We start from the raw sequence: 20128 nt of genomic DNA, 5'->3' as shown, positions 1-20128 counted from the left end.
TATTGTTGTTTTAAGATCAGAATTGGTGCTAATTAATTATAGCAGCAACAGGAAAGTACTATAACTTGGTTTTGAATTCTAGCTTTGTTGAAAGACTACAATAAAACTATTTGAGGGACCCCTGGGTTTCTCAGTCTGTTGAGTGTTCCACTCTTCTTGATTTCAGCTCAGGTCATGATCTCAGGGTTGTGGGATTGAGCCCCACATTGGGCTCCACGCTGAGCATGGAGCCTGCTTATGCTTCTCTCTCTCACCCCCTGCCCCTCTCCCCAATTCACTCTCTCAAATAAATAAATAAATAAAATCTATTTGATGTTTCCCTTAAGAATTCCTGAAATAAAAATAATCAATCTGATGTTTTAAAACTCTGTCCAAGCCTTTGCTGATTAATGCAAAATGATAATATGTTTTGTTCTATAGCTCCTTTTCAACCAGTACAGAACAACATAGTAATACATCACAAGGATATTATTTATTCACTCATTAGAATTTATTGAGTCTATTTCATGCCAAGGCTTATGACATATAAGGAAACATAGCAATAACACTTACCTTGAAGGAGCTCGTGGCCAGTGGAGGAGACAATTCAATCCAATTCAGTAAATATTATTGGACACCTATTATGTGGCAGGCACTCTCACAGGTGCTTGTTATGTACCAGTGAAGCAAAGAGGCTAAGATCTCTGCCCTTGTGGAGCTTACATTCTACTGGAAATAAAATTAACCACAATGAACAAATTATATAACCTGTTTAAAGTTGGTCATTGCTATGAAACACACACACACACACACACACACACACACACACACACACCTGGGGAAAGGAGATTCGTGGTCCGAGTTTGTCTCATTGAGAGGTTAGAGTTGAGTAAAGACTTGAAAAAAATAAGAGAATTGGCCAAAGGAACATCTAGGGAAAGAGCACTGTAAACTCTTCATAGACAGTATTGTGTTAAGATCTATAATGTAAGGATCTGTAGAGTTCAGGAAGGAAGTGGCTGCCTGATACAAGCCTGATACATTTGAGAAAGTTTTCTATTGCTGCATATCAAATCATCACAAGATTACTGGCTTAAAACTACACACGTTTGTTATTTCAGTTTTTGTAGATGAATCCTTAGCTGGACTCTCTGCTCAAGGTCTCACAAAGCTGCAAAGCGTAAGCCAGGCTGCATCACTTTCTGGAGTTCAAGGTGTCTTCCCAACTCACATGAGGTTTGAAAAAATTAAGTTCTTTAATTTTGATACAGAAATGAGGCCACACTGCCACATGGATCTTTTTATCGGTCATTCAAGTCATGGTTATTTGCTGCTTCAAAATTAACAGAGTCTGCCTTCATCTGGCCAAAATGGGGTTCCATATACTGTGGCATAGTCATGGAATTGGCATGCTATCAACTTAGCATTATTCTGTCAGTTAGAAGCAAGTCACACATTCCACCTGTACTCCGCGGGAGAGGATACACAAAGGCATGACTCCTCAGAGGTCACCTAGGAGTGGTTCAGCCACTGTCTATATACATTTTAGATAGATCACTTCGGCAATGATGTGGAGCATACATTACAGGCAGAAAAAGAAAGCCAGTTAGGAGACTTTTGTTTAGTATAGGAAAGAAAGGATGAGAGCCTAAATTAAGACAGATGTCAGAAGTTGGAAGTTGAGAGGGATTACTGGGTTCAAGAGATATTTTGGAAGAGGTAAGGACTTTATGATAACAAATTGATTTGGGAAAGGTGGAAGGGTGAACACTGTGTTTAGAATGTTTTGTAGATTTGTAGCTTGGCAATAGGTGGAAAGAAGTCTCACTCACTGTTCAAGGGAATATAGAGTCAGCAAGCAGATTTGGAGAGTAATGAATTCCTTTTTGAATGGCACACATACACTTTCCTATGACCTGGTTATGTATCAGAGACTGAGTTTATCACCTAAAATACATTATCTTAACAGAATCTCATAGTGATCCTATGAGTTAGAATCAGTATCCTCATTTTGCAGTTGTGTAAACTGAAGCTTTGAGAGGTTAAATGGCTTTCTTAGGGTGTGAAGCTATTAGGAGCAGTAATTAAATTCAAAAACATGCTTGCTCCACATTGAGTTAAACATTTGGGGGACCATCCAGATGAATAAGTCAGAGAGTGTTGTTGTAGATACACTTCAGCAGAAAGGGCTGTGCTAGAGATATAGATACGGGAGTCAATAGTGATGTAGGTGTTAGCTGAATCCATGACAATCCTTGAGGCCACCCTAGGAGACGGTGCAGATAAAAATTTAACTCTGGGGTGCTCATTGAAGGGTACGAAAATAAAGAATATTTACCAAAGAAATGGAGAAGGAGCAATTATGAAAGTAACAGAAGAGGAGGAAGTAACATCATGGTCTCCTGGATCAAAGACAGCAACAGGTGGGAAAGAAGCAGTGGTCAAGAGCATCAGATGTGGCACAGCTGTGTCTGAGTGACCTTGTAATATGCTCCTTTCCTCATTACCCTGTCTCCTTTTGTACCAGCAAGATTTGAGAGGGGGATTGCCATTCCAGTGAAAAGAATGAGATGTGAACAGGAGGAAGTAGGAGGTCAACAAGGGCAAGTAAATGCTAGGTTGAGAGATGACCAAATAAAGAAGGGAAAGCTCTTCTCTGTACCCAAGCACCCAGAAACATAGGTAGATGCTCCGGGCCATGGAGCATCCAATATACACTTTAAACTCTGACAACGAATACCCAACAGCCTATCTTATGATAAAAATGGTGCAGGAAAACAAGTTAATTAGTGACCATAAAATTTATGAATCGCAGATGAGTGATTCTTTCCCCGGATGTTGGAAGGTTAAATAGAAAGAGTTGGCCCCAGTTTTGAATCTTTGCAAATTTAGTTGTTGCATACTGTGTGGGATTAGTTACACCCTACAGAGAATGTACACCTGCATTATTCAAAGTAAGTTTATTTATTTTAAATTAAATTGAAATAATTATTCATTATATAATGCAATGATGATACTAAAATATGATCTATATGTTTTAGTAGTTTACAACACCCTAAAACATTAATTTTAGTGATTTCTGAGGCCCTATTTGAGCGCTCTTTAGTTGTATCACTAGGAAACTGTAATAATGCATATGTGGATGGATTATCACATAGTCTCATGCTAAATTAATTTTTTTCTAATCCTCACAGAGAAAATTAGCTTCTAGAACCAGAACAAACAAGCATATTATGTTGTAAACTATTACAAAATTTATAAATTTCATTATTTCTTATAGAATTGCTGATTTAATAAAATTGTTGGCATTAAGATTTCTCGTTCAACTTTTCTCCAGAAGACTACTTTTTAATTAACTTATCTAAATAAAAAACTCTTGAGTTTTTACACAGCAGTAATGGATATAAGTACGTGTGTGCTTACCTGTGATATTCTAGATCTGTATATGGCAACGTGAAATGGCAAATTAAAATTTCCAGAGATCTTCATCATAATGGCCAATTCTAATTTTGGTTGGGATTTTTCCAAAACCTTGTTAAATATAGACCAGCTTGTTAGAATAAGTATAATAAGTTATCCTTGGATGAATTCTAGACTAAGAATTAGAGAACATAACTTTGACTTCAGAGGACATAGGTTTAAATCCTGCCCTCTATTACTTGTCAGTATTATGACCTTTGCAAATTATGTAACACCTCTAAGCTTTACTTTCTTAGTTATACCTACTTTATGAACTTATTTCGAAGATTGAATGAGATGTTATGTGTAAAACCCTGAATGTACTCCCTAGATGTTAGTAAGTATTCAGCAGGTACATGTATACTTGTACCTACATAATATATATTTATTAAAAATCAATCATATATATCTAAAAATATAAATACATATAAGTATGTATGTACATACATAAATATTCTGAATTCTTATCATGAATCCTGATACTGCTATTCTACTCACTAGGCATAGCAGTGAACAAAATACACAAATGCCTCTTGTTTTATCGAGTAAATATCCTTGTGGGAGGAAACAGGAAATCAGTAATGTCTGTATAATTATTTTCAGTATTACTTAAATTTGTGTACCCTATATTAGAAAAAGAGGAGAGAGAAACTGCAGATGTTGGGTGAATCGGCTGGCAGTGTAGGAGGCATTTATTTCTTTTGTCTGGAAATAATAGATAAAAATAAAACATTGATATATAAGAATAGTAAATAATGTTATGTAACAAAGAGTGGGAATAAAGAAGGAAAATTTCAGACCACAGAGAGTAAAATTGGTTATATTCTCCATAGACTTTACAAGGAAGGTTCACATAGGCTCTCTCCTTTGATCGTGCACAGCCTTGTCAGGTGTTGTAAGGTCTGTCCACATTTTACAGAGAAAGTTTATCCCAATTGGAAGTGTAAAACCAGAATGGAAACAGTGAATATAGAGGACACTATTGTAGGTTAGAGGATGTAGGTGTATTTTCTTTTTCAGGAGTGGTGTAGGAACCGCCATTAACTAGGCTGTTAAGAACAATGTTTACCTACTGGTGAGATCTAACTGCGAAAAGAACCATCAGAGAGCATAGTGGCTCAGAGAGACTCAGTGGTCAGCCTGGAGGGAACAGCGCTAATTGGTTGTATCCCTTCCAGTGTAAATGCTATTAGGTGATCTCAGTAGCAGTGTCCTGAATTAGAGTAGCTCAAGTAGGTCTGCTTTTGAATATTTACATTCTACTTTATCATTTTAGTAATAACTGGAACATAATTTCAGTCTGTAGCTTTACTTAACTATAGCTTTTAAATTATTTTTCAATTGCTCAATTTTCACATGCTTATTTTTTAATGAAGTTGATGAATAAAAAAGGAAAAAAGAAAGAACAAGCCATCCTCATTTATATTTCCTATTTGAAACCAAATATATTTTGGCCTTCAGAAGTATTTGAATAGAAAAAGGTGAGGAGGTGCCTGGGTGGCTCAGTCAGTTAAGCATCCGATTCTTGGTTTTGGCTCAGGTCATGACCTCACAGTTAGTGAGTTTGAGCCCCACATCAGGCTCTGTGCTGCCAGTGCAGAATCCCTTCTTGGGATTCTCTCTCTCCTCTCTCTCTCCCCTATTCATTCTTTGTCTCTTCTCTCTCTCTCTCTCCCCCCCAAAATAAAATAAACTTTAAGAAAAAAAGGTGATCGTGTATATATATTAGGTAAAATGGCTTGCAGAACCTTGGACCACACCCCATAAAGTACATAGTACTATTTCTGCATTGAGACGTAGAAATCTTGAAACCAAATGCAATAAATAAAAAAACATAAATAGCCGGAAGTAAAAGTGCAGGTCAGGTTTTGTGATCAAATTAGTTCAAATCAGTACAGATTTTACCACCGAAGGAATTTAAAACAAAACAAAACAAAACTTTTGAAAATTAGACTTGCAGAAAAAAGATAACGGGCCTACCTTTGTAGCAATGTGGATGGAACTGGAGAGTGTGATGCTAAGTGAAATAAGCCATACAGAGAAAGACAGATACCATATGTTTTCACTCTTATGTGGATCCTGAGAAACTTAACAGGAACCCATGGGGGAGGGGAAGGAAAGAAAAAAAAAGAGGTTAGAGTGGGAGAGAGCCAAAGCATAAGAGACTGTTAAAAACTGAGAACAAACTGAGGGTTGATGGGCGGTGGGAGGGAGGGGAGGGTGGGTGATGGGTATTGAGGAGGGCACCTTTTGGGATGAGCACTGGGTGTTGTATGGAAACCAATTTGACAATAAATTTCATATATTGAAAAAAAAAGGATAGAACTGAAAAAAAAAAGATAACGGGCCTACATTAAAAATGGAGTGTAATCTACTGATATAGAAGTATTATACTATAAATGCTGATTATATTTTCACTCTGTAAGGTATCACAAATGGCTCTGCTTGGCTCTTTTGGGGGGAAGGGGAGATTTTATTTTACTGGCACTTGAGATTCTAAGAAATCCTGCTTGCTTTTTTAGTAAAGATTTATTGGTTCACAAATCTGAAAAACAATGGTAGAATGGCTTTAGATGTCGTTTCACTAGGGCTCTAGCTTCTTTCTTTGGAGTTTTGGGCTCTGTTCTCCTTAGCAGGGAGCAGGAATCAGCTTTGTCCTTATGTCAACCATTGTCCTACTTACAAATGGCTGCAGAAGTTTGCAAAGATATTTGCAACTCAATCAGCTCTGATAGAAAGAAGGTCATATCTGGTTCTCTTTGTTCTTCCTGTAAACCCAAGTTCCCATTTTGTATTATTTCCCTTTTGACTAAAACACATTCTTCAGCATCTCTTCACAAGTGCAGGAGATCTGCAGGCAACAGCTTTTCCCAGATTTTATTTATCGAAAGAATGATTGAGTTCATCTTCATTTTTAAAGAATATTTTCACTGGATATAGAATTCTGCGTTAACTTTTTTTTTTCACCATTTAAAAAAGTCACCCCATTATCTTCTGGCCTCCATTATTTCTAATAAAATGTCATCAATAATGATATCCCTTGTTCTCATGACATGATGTCTTTCTTCTGTTTTTCTTTTTTTTCCTCCAAGTTTTTTTCTATAGCTTTTGGTGTCAACAGTTTAAATATAATGTGCCTAGGGGTGGCTCTATTCAACTTGGGCTGTATTCAGCTTGAGTCTCACTGCATTTCTAGATGTACAACATAATATTTTTCATCAAATTTGGAAAGTTTTCAGCCATTATTTCTTCACATATTTTTCCAATCTCTCCCTACTGTCTGTTCAGAGCTCTAATTGTACTTATATTAGAAGGTTTAATAATGTCACATATGCCCAAAAGACTGTTCACTTTATTCACTCATTTTTCTCTGTGTTCTTGCAAGTGGATAATTTCTATTGATATGGCTTCAAGTCATTGACTCTTCCTTCCTTTTTTTTTTTTAAGTTTATTTATTTTGAGAGAGAGAGCACAAGTGGGGGAGGGGCAGAGAGGGGGACACAGTATCTGAAGCAGGCTCTGTTTTGACAGCACAGAGCCTCATGTGGATCTCAAACTCAAGAACCATGAGATCATGACCTGAGCTAAAGTTAGATGCTTAACCCACTGAACCACCCAGGTGCCCCTCTTTATTCTTTCAACTCCAGTCTGCTACTAAGTCTATGGAGTTAGACTATAAATTTAGCAAATGACACCTGGATTTGCTAAGTTTGCTAAGTTTAACACCTGGATAATTTTAATTTCTTTTTCTTCTTGCCTATTGACCACACATTTCTCCCCTAAACACACACACTCTCTCTCTTTCTTTCTCTCTCTATCTCCATGTATAATGATTCTCATTGTTGTTGAATACTGGACATTACAGGTAATATTTTGGCCTTAGGTTCTGTCTTCAGGGGAAAAGTATTAATTCTTGTTCTGGCAGACAGTCAGCTAGAATGGGTTTAGACTTGTTTTACTGTTTGTTAACTATCTTGTGCTCAAGGTAAGTCACTCTAATTTAGCAGGGCTCAAATTCCAAACCATCTCCCTTATATGTCTTATTAGGTCTTGGTTACAAGTTTTGTTCGGATAGCTCTAAACTTAGGTCTTACTCTAAAATGTGGCACTTACTCTCATAGGCTCAGGCTTTTCATGTTAGTTGGATGCCAGCAGTTTTAAGAAGGTGTTAGTGAAATCTGTGCACTCTGGTAGGGCCAGAGCTCCCACTTCACCTAGGATTGCTCCTCCCAGAATTCCTGAAACTATAGTTTATCTGTTCTGTTGTCTGCATAGCAGCTGCAAACTGTTAAGCCCTGGGAGGTCCTATCCTGCAAACATATATCCTAGGTATCAGCAAAAAAATCATAGGGAATTTCCACATGGACTTCTGGAACCCCATTTCTGCACAGCTTTGTCTGTCTGATACCACATACCACAGAATTACTTTGCTTCTGTTGCCCCAATTTCTTACATCCTGCCTCCTCTTCTCAGTGGGACCACCATGCACTACTACCTGGACAGCAGCTCTTTGAATCTCTGTTGGGAGATTTTTCCTAGGCAGAAAGTGAGGTGATGATGATTATCTTGTGAAGATTATCTTGTGAGTTTTTCTTCTTTTAGTCATGTGCTATCTACTATCCATTACTTAGAAAGAATTACCTCATTTAGTTTGTCAGTTTCATAGTTGTTTACTGCAGGAAGGCTATTCCAGTATCGGTTACTTCATCATGGCCAGCTGCCATATTGCCCTCCAGAAAGATGTTTTGGAATGTATTTCTACCAAGCGTTTGAAACAGCTATTTTCTTATATCCATGCCAACCCTAGGTTTTATCATTATTTTAAGATTTGCAGATTAAGTGGGTATTTTTATAATTTCATATATACAAACTTTAAAAAATATATGTACTTTTTCATATATATACTTTATATACAAATCACATATATCTTCATAATTATATAATATAATTTTCAAAATGTCTGAAACTTTTTATTATAATTTGCTTGGAGACTCTCCCAAAGTATTTTAGTACATTCCAATTCAGTAATTAATTTTATTTATTAGTAGAAAATATGTTTTTAAGCTAAACTGAAGCAGAAAGAAAATTAAAAATTAACATATGTATAAAAAACTAATTTAGTAGTCTCTTTTTTTGACAAATACAACTGCCAGGAAACAAAATAGCGTACAAGGAATTGTACTGTTCATATTCTGTGATTTGCAAATGTTTGAGCAGATATGCATTTCTTCTGTAAAGTTTGTTTAAAATTAACACTTCTAAAAATTATAATAAGTCTGTGATCTGACATAGAAAACAACACCCAAATTTTCTAGGAGACTCCCTAGGTGATTTTGAGTGAGATCGTTTGAACACCACATTTTGAGAAACTATTTTTTCAACAGAATATGGTCTCTAAACCTGAATGGTAGTTTCTTAGGAGTGAGATGACATTAATGGTGTCAGCAAATACACTTGAAAGTCACTGAATTCTGTATTTTCTTTACACTGCAGAAAAATATTTTAACAGTTCTGAAAGGTTCTTCAGCAAACAGCAAAGAAACCTCTTTAACTTAGGTTAACCCAGTACTATCCAAATTTACTTTACCCTACAAACTTTTTACACTATTGCACTTTAGGAGATGCTGAATAGATAGCATTTGTTGATACTGCCTTTCCAAGGGCCTCCCCTCAAATAGAGACACTAAGATGCCTTTGATGACCCAGTGGGATTCTAACTGCCCTAAGGACTGTTGCTGAAGGTTGTCAATATCACAGCACTTAAATTACCTTTTCACATTGGGTGTGAAAAGCTCTGCTAAGTGTGAGAAATTGTGCTAAATGACCTAGTTCAGAAATTTCTTTTCTTTTTCCCTTTTTCTTTTCTTTCCTTTTCTTTTCTTTTCTTTCTTTTCTTTTGGTAAGAGGAGAACATTCATGAATAGAATTGCCACTTTTTAAAAGTATATTTGATAAAACCATTAAAAGAATGTAGCAGTTTGATAACCTAACAGAAAAAAATCTATTATGAATACATATTCTAACTAACATGAAAGAAATCAACCAACTGGTAAGATCTAATTATAGAAACTTACAAGGTAGGATGTCTAGTCATTTGTCCCTCATTTATATATAAAGCTTTCATTTGTGACACACAATTATTGCAGGTTTGGGGAAGCTTCAGTTGTTTCTTTATTTTAATAAACAAATGCTTCAAAAATTATGATAAAGGAAGAATTGCCATTTAACAAATATACTGATTTTATCTTTTATAATACTAATTTTAATAGTAAATACTACCACTGATTTACTTGCAATAATTGGCTCTGAAATCATATGTAGGGCTGCTTGGGTCGACATCTAGAGGCACCACGGTGAATATAGAGGAAAAAGAAGAAAGTCTTGAGTATATGCCTTCGGAATTTGTGTGTTTCTTAACTAAATTGAATAAGGCCACTCCTTAGCAGGTACATTAATTACCAAAACCTAGAATCAGATTGGCTACACAATTTGCAGAGCCTGGTGTAAATTGAAGAATCAGAGTCACTTGTTTAAAATTATTAAGAAGTTCAAGGAGGTGACAGCAAAGCATTAAACCAAGTATGGGTCTCTGACTGCAAGACTTTGAGGGACTGAACAGGTCTTACAGCCAGGAAGCCAGCCCTGACTAGATTATTTTGACAGATTAGCAATTGGGGGAAGGGGTCTGACTAGATCTGATTAAGGAGGCAGTGTTCTCCCAGATCCCCAGGTGACCAGTGGCAAGCAGACAGTTTGGCACGGCCATTTCCAGTGAAACACCCTCAGGATTATATTTTAAATGAGACTCTGCTGATACATAGACAAAGGACCATTCAAATGACCTGCTGGGTGATGAGCTATGTTTGATCACTTGTTTGAGACAGCCAACGTTTACTGTGCTATAAATGCAAGCTGTTCTTTTGTCTGCAGACAGTGGAAAGGTTTAGGAATAATATTGCTATGATTCCTTGTATTAGAAAGAAAAAAAAATCCTAGATGGTATAAAATGTATATATAGCAGGAAAGAAGCTTGTCTGGGGAATTTTCTTTAAGGATTCAGTGAAACAAAAGAAAATTAAAATTACTAATGTGGATTGGTGAGTCTACTATGTTATCTTTGTATATAGGTTTGTATCATGCAAATCACTTAATAAAACTTGTCCTGCTTGATTCACATCACAATGCTTCAATATATTCAAGGTATGACTATTATCTGTATCTCACAGATGAGAAAATTGGGGCTTAGAAAAAAACTGTTGACTCCAATAATGTCAAAAATTTAGTAAGTGATTGAACTATAAATAAAAAATGACTTGTACTTATTGAGGGCATACTATGATCATGCTAAGCAATTTCTGTGTATTATTCATTTAGTTTTTATTAGTCAGAACTCTTTTAACTGAAAGTGACCTTATATCTTTCTTAATCTAGTTTAAAACATTAATGTGTTGTATGTGTGTTTGTGTCTGTGTGCGTGTGTATGTTCAACTGAGAAGTGCAGAAGGCAACCGCAGACATAACTGAATTTGTGCTTAAATGATGTTTTCTGGAATTTATTTCACCCTCTTTCAATTCTACTTTCCTCTGTATTGTTCATTCTCACATGGAGTCCCTGCATGTGGTCAGAAGGATGGCCCTGCTCCTCCAGATTTACAAGTCTTTAATAGCCCTGATCTCACAAAGAAGGAGGCTCACAAATCTCTAATTCCCAGGGAAGGCTGGGCCCTGACTTGTTTCTGTGCCTACTCCTTCATGAATCACCAGGGTAAAGGAATACTCTTATTGGACAGGCCTAAGTCATGGCATCTCCCTGGAGCTGGACGAGAGATACACACACCATTCCTTAACTGTATAGATTGAGAATGAGAGACGTGTTTTCAAAAGATGTTTCAGGGTGTTATTATCAAAAGAAAGGGAAGTGATTGAGGGTAGGCCTTAGATATCCATTACAAAGGTATAATTATTATTTATATTTACACACAAGCACACTGAGGCTTAAGGGAAAAAGTATACTCGGCTTCACTGTAAATGTATGATAGGTATGGAGCTTACCCCAAGGAAATAAAAGCAATACCTCAAATTCTATAAAACAATAGAAAGGATTTATGTTTTGAGTATATTCAAGGAATGCCATTCTCACTACCCTCAGAAAGCAGACATTTGATAACTATATTATCATCTTCAAACTAAAAGGTACAGAGATGGCTTTATGTAGACATAAGTAATTGGAAGTTTTATGGATATTCTGGAATGTGTATCTTTCAATGACTAACATTTTAACGGGAACACACTTACTACTTAAAAAACCATAAATTCTAGACCATAAACTGTTGAGTGCTCTGCCTATTTATTTTTGCATCCATACTGGATATGACACCTGACACGCTGAAGGCACTCAGTAATTTTGTGTTAAATCAGTGAGTGAAAAATGGGTGGCGGATAACCCAAGTCAACTTAGTTATTGACCTCAAAAGTGTTTTCTATATGGGAAACTGAAGGATTTGTATGTCTTGAAAAAAAAGCTATAGACATCTACCATGACTGCATTTTGAGAGTAACTATCACATTAACATGGGTCTACTTAGGGAGTAGCCATTGGCAATTACCTGTGTATTGGCTCTTCTCTGGTGTCAAAACTGAATGAGAGGATACTTAAGCGTTGACAACTGATCGGTCTCTAAATACTAGTATATGTTGTGCCTTAGTCGAGATTAAATTGGACCAAATTAGACGTATGTCTTCAGAATCTGAACTAGAGACAGTGGGAATCAGGCAGTTTGTAATGAAGGCAGAAATATAAAGATATCCAGAGTAGAACCTTGAAAATAGTGTAGAGTTAGGGTACTTTTTCCCCTGGCCGCAAGTACTAGAGATCTTGACCAATCACCTAAGTTGTTGATCAACTACTAGAACTGTGTGTGTGTGTGTGTGTGTGTGTGCGTGCGCGTGTGTGCGCGTGTGTGCGTGTGTGCATTTAATGTTTATTTTGAGAGAGAGAGCATGAACAGGGGAGAGGCAGAGAGAGAGGGAGACACAATCCTAGGCAGGCTCAGTGCTGTCAGCACAGAGCCCCATGTGGGGCTCCACCACATGATCTGTGAGATCATGACCTTCAAAAATCAAGAGTCAGATGCTTAACTGACTGAGTCATCCAGGTGTCCCTACTGCTGTGTCTTTTAAATAGTCCAGTTTCAGTGAGGTGTGGCATTTGGTAAAATAACTACATAATCAGGTAAAATTCTGAGCACCACATTTTAAATAGGATAATGCCAATTGCACAGTGCCCAGAGAAAGACAAGCAATAAGATTTGGATTTGAATTTGGATAAGTATACCAGAAGTGAGTGCTCATGCTTAGACCAGAAGAAGAAATTATAAAGATAAATGTGGAGGGATGTAAAAAAGAGATTGAATGCATTCTTGGTAGCCGTAGAATAAAGGCTAATCAATAAAAGAAACAGAGCAGTAGATTTAACTGAAGAAGAAAATTTTCAACCTTTTGCTAACTTGTGAAAGATGATCTTGGACAATAAAATTCTACTGATAAGATATTATAGATTAGATTTCATTAGATAGAGATTCTTCAATGTAAGGAATGCATTGTCCAAATTTATGGACAATTTTCTTTCTTTTTTTTTTTTTTTTAGAAAGCTAAACTAATTATTAGAGGTGGACTTAGCATAAAATTTAGAGTTCCTCTTTGTAATTGTTTGGGGGAAGACACAAACAACTCTTTTTGTATTTTTATATTATTTTAAAAGAAGCTTTCCCAAATTACATAACTTTAAGGTCTCATGAAACCTAAATTAATAATGATGATTAATAACACCACAAAGATTTAAAGCTATTCTATTCATATTTGAATCCACACATTTGAATGACTATTCTAACTTATGAACATAAAACTTTAATATATGGAATTCTAGTAAGAACCGATATATTCATTTGTGATGTACTGATGAAAGTTGAACCAGTGTAATGAAGAACGTGCAGAAATACTAGCTCATAAGTACCAGTACATGCCTAAAGGTGGAAAAGTAAAGGAACTAAAATGGATATTTATTTTCTTCAATGTCAGACTTAAATAATATATTTTTATCATAGAGCCAGACACATCGTGGGCATCCAATAAATATGTGTTTCTCTCTGGGGATCTTGCATTTCGATGATTTTGTTTGAACTTGATTTTCAAATACAAATGTCACCAATTTTTGAATTTGCTTATTTTTTGCAAGAATTTCCGACAAGTTGACAGTCAGTTTTATTTGTTAGAAAAATATATTTTTATCTTAATGGCCTTAAAATAAAAGGGAATCTACTCATCATTACCAGCACAACAAAAAAATAACTAAAATAGAAAGACAAGCAATAAATAAAAGTGATGCTCTAGCTTTTATTGCAAAGGAGTCAAAAGCATGTATTGCTTTATCTTTTTATTAAACCATTTTTATAGCCGCTCTTTGGGTAATATTTTATAAATGGCATGAATAAAGTGTGTGCGTATTTGTTGTGGATCCTTTCAAAAGTAATGACGATTTGTGTGAAATATGGCTCACATAGTAAGTTAAAACGTTACGTTAAAAACAGGAGCCAGTTGTCTCATTTGAGAATACTTAAGTCTTTTCAGAGCTGATAGTTTTATCTTTGGGAATCCCTGTAATCAAGATTCTTTTTCATGAAGTTTTATTTGAGAGTATGGTTACACAGTTTCTGCTCTGTCTCTGCTCAAGAAAGAGGTCATTGCTGTCGTGAAGAATGGCTACAAGCTGCAGCAAGGAACCATAAACCTCTGCTGTGACCTCTTTAAAAAAAAAGAAAAGAAAAGAAAATATAATGCCTATGATAACATGATTTAAAACAAAGATGGTTTTACACTCTCATTCTTCATACACGCACATACACGTGCTCACACACAATACTACACAAATCCTGACCTAGCTGTTACAATTTCAAAGTTTTTATTTTAGGGTTTTTGGTACATCCTATTCCCTTAGAAGTTTCCAAGGCTCTTGGTGATGAATTGTTAATAGAAACTGGGAAACACCTGCAACCATACTCATCCATTTTAATTGTGACCTGTCTCTGCACAGCATCGCCCAATGTTTTTCACTTCAAATTTATACACACATTTACCGATCTTCCAAGAAAAATAGTACCAATTGCTATCAAGTTTAGAGTTTGGAACTTCTAAAATCAGGTGCTCATACTTTGTATCCTCACAGGGCACAGGGATTGGTCTGGCAAAATCTCTAGGTCTTGTTCTTCAGTACAAACATTTTTATTATAATTAATAGGTTTTAATTTTTTAGTTGGTAACATTTTATTTAAAATTTTTTAAATCTTTATTTACTTCTGAGACAGAGCATGAGTGGGGGAGGGGCAGAGAGAGAGAGGGAGACACAGAATCAGAAGCAGGCTCCAGGCTCTGAGCTATCAGCACAGAACCCGACTCAGGGCTCGAACTCACAAACCGTGAGATCATGGCCTGAGCCAAAGTCAGTCACTCAACCTACTGAGCCACCCAGGCGCCCCTTAGTTGGTAACATTTTAAAGTAGAGTTTATTTTTTATAAGAATTGTTTGAGGGGCACCTGGCTGGCTCAGTCAGTAGAGCATTTGACTCTTGATCTTGGGGTCATGAGTTTGAGCCCCACGTTGGGTGTAGAGATTACTTTTCAAAAAGTAAGAATTATTTTGAATCTTTCAATTTAGGTTGATAAGATAGAAACTATCAATGTGAAATGTGATCTTTTATGTCAGAGATACTCTTGCCTGTGGAATACAGACCACTTTGAGATGTGAGATTTGGGAATTAAGAATTCATCACTAAATGATTAAAGTCCTGTACAACTCAATTTAAATGAACTCTTATTGACATTTCTCAACGGAATTTTTAAATATTCCAGTATCTGTTGACCATAATATATCTTTACAAATTATACACCCACAGTTACATGTTCATACTTAAAACGAATGACTTGATGTTTATGATACAGCTCATTAATTATTGTAATATTGTAATATTTTGTATTGTATTGTAATATTTTAATATTTTGGTGAGGAAATACATTTTTACTATATCATTCATTCACAAATTTGCTTTAACCCCACGTTGCCGAATCTCAACTAATTTCTTTTAAACCTAAAATGTGTGTGATTGGTAGAGTGGCAAAATTATATGTCTATAAAATGCTTATGTGACATATGAAACTATTTAACTAAGAATATTGGCATAAATAACATTTTCTGTATGTATTACATTTATTTGGGTGTCACTCAAATAAATTGAGTGACAATTTATTGAGTGACAAATAAATGAGATTGGGGCAATCTCATTGGAAACATGAGTATTTTTTTTTTTTTTTTGCTTCAGTTTATTTGGACCATGTAATTTCATATTTTCCCCTGAATTTTAAGAATATCCAAAAAATTCTCTCAAATGTGTGTGTATGTGTGTGAAAACAGTAGAATTATTCTGTAAATACGTGTCCACATCTGATATGATAACACATTTATGTTTCTGCTTTGAAAATTATTTTGAATTGCGAGTTAAACATTTTATTGTGTCTGAAATCTCTCATGGCCACAGATCAAATGTAAATTTCTAGTGCTAGTGCTTATAGTACAATTATAAAAATTCGTTTGTGAATTCATCTTTTTTCTCAGATAATCAAATCATTATGTATCAGTGTTAATGAAAACCTGGGAGTGTGACTTTATGACGTTGGTTTGGAGGTTTAACTAATATTCTTAAGGGCCAAACTTACAATAATGTATTAATATTTAAAGAATACACACTTGGTTCAGAAACAGAACTTTTGAGTTTATAAGACATTCAGACATTCTCTTCTTTCATAGTTCTGACTGCACCAAATAGGTACAAAATATAAGATGTTCTTATTAGTTCAGTCTGAATTATATATTACCTCAATTTAAACGTACGAAGTTTGAAAAAAAATAAAATAAAATAAACATGAAATTTGGAATAAAATTAGAATGTGGCAAATGGTAATAGTTGAATATACATGGTATTTTCTTGATGACTAATTAATTACATAAATAATATTCTAAATTCTAAGCCAGTGGGTTTGTGTTTAAATGTCTTTCTTTCCTACATCGCATTGAGGTTTGTTTTTTTTTTTTCTTTTTTCTTTGATTCAGATCGAGGCACTGTGCAGAAGGTGGTGGTTCTCCCTGCTAATAGCTCTTCCAGGGGTGAGCTCATTCTGGAGGAGTTAGAAGTCTTTAAGGTTTGAACATCTCTTTTGTTAATCTCGGAACATGCGTGATGGATGGAACTATTTCATCTTAGGGCCACTTGGGAGGAAAAAATACTTGATAAAAGATCAAATAAATGTCATAAATTTTTGAGGGTAGGAAACGCTAGATAAAGTGAGAAATATAGAGCAAATATTTTACTGAAGTGTTTTTTTTTATGCATTAGAAGTTATCTTAACATTAAAAGATTAGTTTTTTTCAGTGATTATCACGACTCCAAGAATTTTGGTCATCATTATTTTTATAAATGGGCTTTTGTGGTCAAGGTCTAAAAGATTTGCCGTGAAAGGGCTTTTATCATTTGCTTCACAAGCCGCTGAAACTTAAATGCTTTACATTATTGATTGTTAGATAAACTTTCTCATAATTTTTTATCCAGGAATTTTAAGAAAAACTACTTTGCTTTCTCTTGTTTTATTGCTTTCAATTCAGATGTCACTCTGGTTACATAAAACAAATGTTGTCTCTTTACCACTCAAAACTCATGTTCTGCTGAACTTGAGATTTCATTATTGTTCTCTTTGTTCTTAAATGTGGGCTTAAAAAAAAAGAAAGAAAGAAAAACAGTATACAGCAACAATAAAAAGGCACACAGAAGGAAGTTCATTCCTGAAAGACATAACCTGCTCAGAAAAAGGTGCCTGTTCTTTATGTATCTGTGATCCCGGAGAGCAGATTTGTGGTGTTCTGCACACCCTTCCTTCCTTAAGATGAAAGTCATTGAAGTTCGAGTGGTTTATCTGATAAATACTTGGAAAAATGGATGAAACACAGCCAGAGAGGATCTGTTAGGACTACGAAGATACTTTGCCATGGAATCAATCCTATTGCAGACTACTATTTCCAAATCAATCAATTAAGGAAAAAAAAAAAAAAAAGCCCATGGATATCAAAAGACCAGAGTCAGCCTTTATTTTTTTTTTAATATTTATTTATTTTTGAGACAGAGAGAGACAGAGCATGAACGGGGGAGGGTCAGAGAGAGGGAGACACAGAATCCGAAGCAGGTTCCAGGCTCTGAGCTGTCAGCACAGAGCCCGATGCGGGGCTCGAACTCACGGACTGTGAGATCATGGCCTGAGCTGAAGTCGGACACTCAACCGACTGAGCCACCCAGGCGCCCCCAGAGTCAGCCTTTAACAGTAAAATTAGCACTGTAGGACTCCCAGGAGCAGGCTATTGCTGGGTCAGTAAGTTGCTTTGCTTAGTTGAGCAGACTCAGAATATATTAACTTATTAATATATGGGAACATATATTACTGAATTTATAAGCATGTAAGTGATCAAGATGCATTTTTTGGGGTTATGCTAATAAATTTTAAATTTAAAGAAAAACATTTTTTTAAATAATCAAATGAAATCTGAGGAACTCTGGCAATTTTTCCAGAATGTTATTAAATTTACAATTTTTAATGCTAGACTCACTTTGGCATAAGGTTCTTCATAATTAGCGCATTAATGTTGTGCTTACCAAAAGTTAACTATGTACCTTCAAGTGCTTTTTCTATGCCTTGCTTGATAAAAGAATTGATCATTTCACTAGATTAACCAAAATTGCATTATAGATAAAATATGTTTTCCTCATTCGATTCAATAAGGACAACTTGGCTTGGCCAAAATAGCAAAGTACTTTATTCTGGAATTTTCCTGAAGATAGAAAAAATTATTATTATTGCAGAGCTTCATTTTTAATTCTGAAATATCAGTTTTTAATAAGCAGAAAACTTTAACTAAGTGAGTTTGACACAAACCCAAACATATAAGTTATGGAAAGCTCTTAAAGAAATGTGAGTCATTCTGATCATGTGCTAACTACTTATGGTCTGTTATATAAGTTATGCTGGTGTTATTATCATGAAGAATAAACTCTCAGTGGAAAAATAGAGTCAGTCAAGACTAAAAAATGTTGAGCTTTCTTATGGAACCCTATGCCAGTGATTGATATGGCTAAACAGAGACACAGTTACCAAATACAAGTTACTTACTGTCTTCCACATGGTATTTGTGTCATATTTTCTGATGTGAGGTAAAAATAACTGGGTGTGTATGATATAGTGTGATTAGCACGTGAGGAAATAATGCATTTGAACTGAAACAAATTCCTTAGCTAAGTGTCACCCTGATATATTGCAGAAAACAAAATGTAACTTTTAAAAACCAGACCCTTTGTTTATTTTATAGAGTGCAGAACCATAATTTCTTCTTTTAATCCTCTGTCCAGAATATTTCCTGAAAATACATCCAGCTTCCTCAAACTTAACTTATATAAATTGCAATATGGTTTGTATGTGTGTGTGTGTTTCTATGCAATGATCAAAACCTGTGGCAAGTGAATGTTTAGATATATTACCATTTTCTCTTTTGAACATGTGTAAGAACATATACCTCTAGAAACGAAATAATTGTAGGTACAGTTAATTTTGAGTGCTTTCTCTCACTGGAGCTATTCAAATGAAACTTCACAGATATTTATCAGGTTATCGCAAGTCTAATTTTGAAAGGAAGTATATTTTGTTTAAGAATAAAGTTTATGAATAGAGTGACTTTCAAAAAGGATTACTATTTCAGAAAATTCTTAGGTACTTTCACTAATTCACATTTATCAAGAGGACATTTTCTAACAATATTTCTTTGTTTGCAACAGAAGAATTAATAAGCATGATTCATTCTAATACATCCTTCCAAAGCAACCTCTGGCAGGTGCAAGGTAGTATCTTATGCAGATAGTGCCTCTGCTGTGGAGGGATAACATGGGGTACCATTCCACAGCATCTTACCCACCCCATTCAAGCCTAAGTTTTATTCATTGGGTTCAATATTCCAAGATGTAATTTTTTCAATTCTTTCAAATTTCTCAAATTTTTATTCCTTTTCTAATGACTGTGTTGATCATGTGTTATAATTGCTACTTTTTTTTTAGTTTAAGCATAGATATGTGTCACAACCCATCTTTATCACCAGCAAAGGAAATGTAGTTTATAGACAAGTGTTGCTAAACTTTGAAAGTATACATGCATATATAGAGAAATGATGATTTCTTGAATTTTAAAAGAAAGGAGAACATTTTTAATGTAAATATTTTTAAAGAATTATTTTAACAGCTGACCCCCCCTTTTTTTTTTTTAATTTTCAGAATCATGCTCCTATAACAACACTGAAAATTTCATCCAAAAAGGTAAAAACAACCCCGTTTTTATTTTATTTGCATGTTATAAACCTTTACTATGATGAAAAATATATTCTGTAAAATATTAATTTTAGTATTAGAAAAATAACTAATACCATTTACAGGATACCACAGAATCACCTTTAATTTTGGTACATCATTTACAAGCCATTAATGGAAGACAAAATAGGTCTATTTTGTATAAAAGCCCATCAGAGGAGAACATATAAATATACACAGCAAGATAT

At 35.1% G+C, this 20128-nt stretch overlaps 1 protein-coding gene across 1 annotated transcript in view; it reads left to right on the top strand.

Annotated features, from left to right (window-relative positions):
* The window catches only part of SEMA3C (semaphorin 3C), a 172004-nt gene that overhangs the window by 130339 nt on the left and 21537 nt on the right, over positions 1-20128 (top strand). Inside the window, exons 13-14 of the mRNA XM_042916517.1 lie at positions 16598-16686; positions 19848-19889. Of these exons, the coding sequence (XP_042772451.1) occupies positions 16598-16686; positions 19848-19889 (131 nt within the window). The remainder of the gene's footprint in view (positions 1-16597; positions 16687-19847; positions 19890-20128) is intronic.

This window comes from Panthera leo, chromosome A2 (genome assembly GCF_018350215.1).
Source record: "Panthera leo isolate Ple1 chromosome A2, P.leo_Ple1_pat1.1, whole genome shotgun sequence".
In the NCBI taxonomy this organism is placed as follows: Eukaryota; Metazoa; Chordata; class Mammalia; order Carnivora; family Felidae; genus Panthera; species Panthera leo.
The sequence above is the reverse complement of the archived record's forward strand: the minus strand, read 5'-3'. Positions and strand labels throughout refer to the sequence as shown.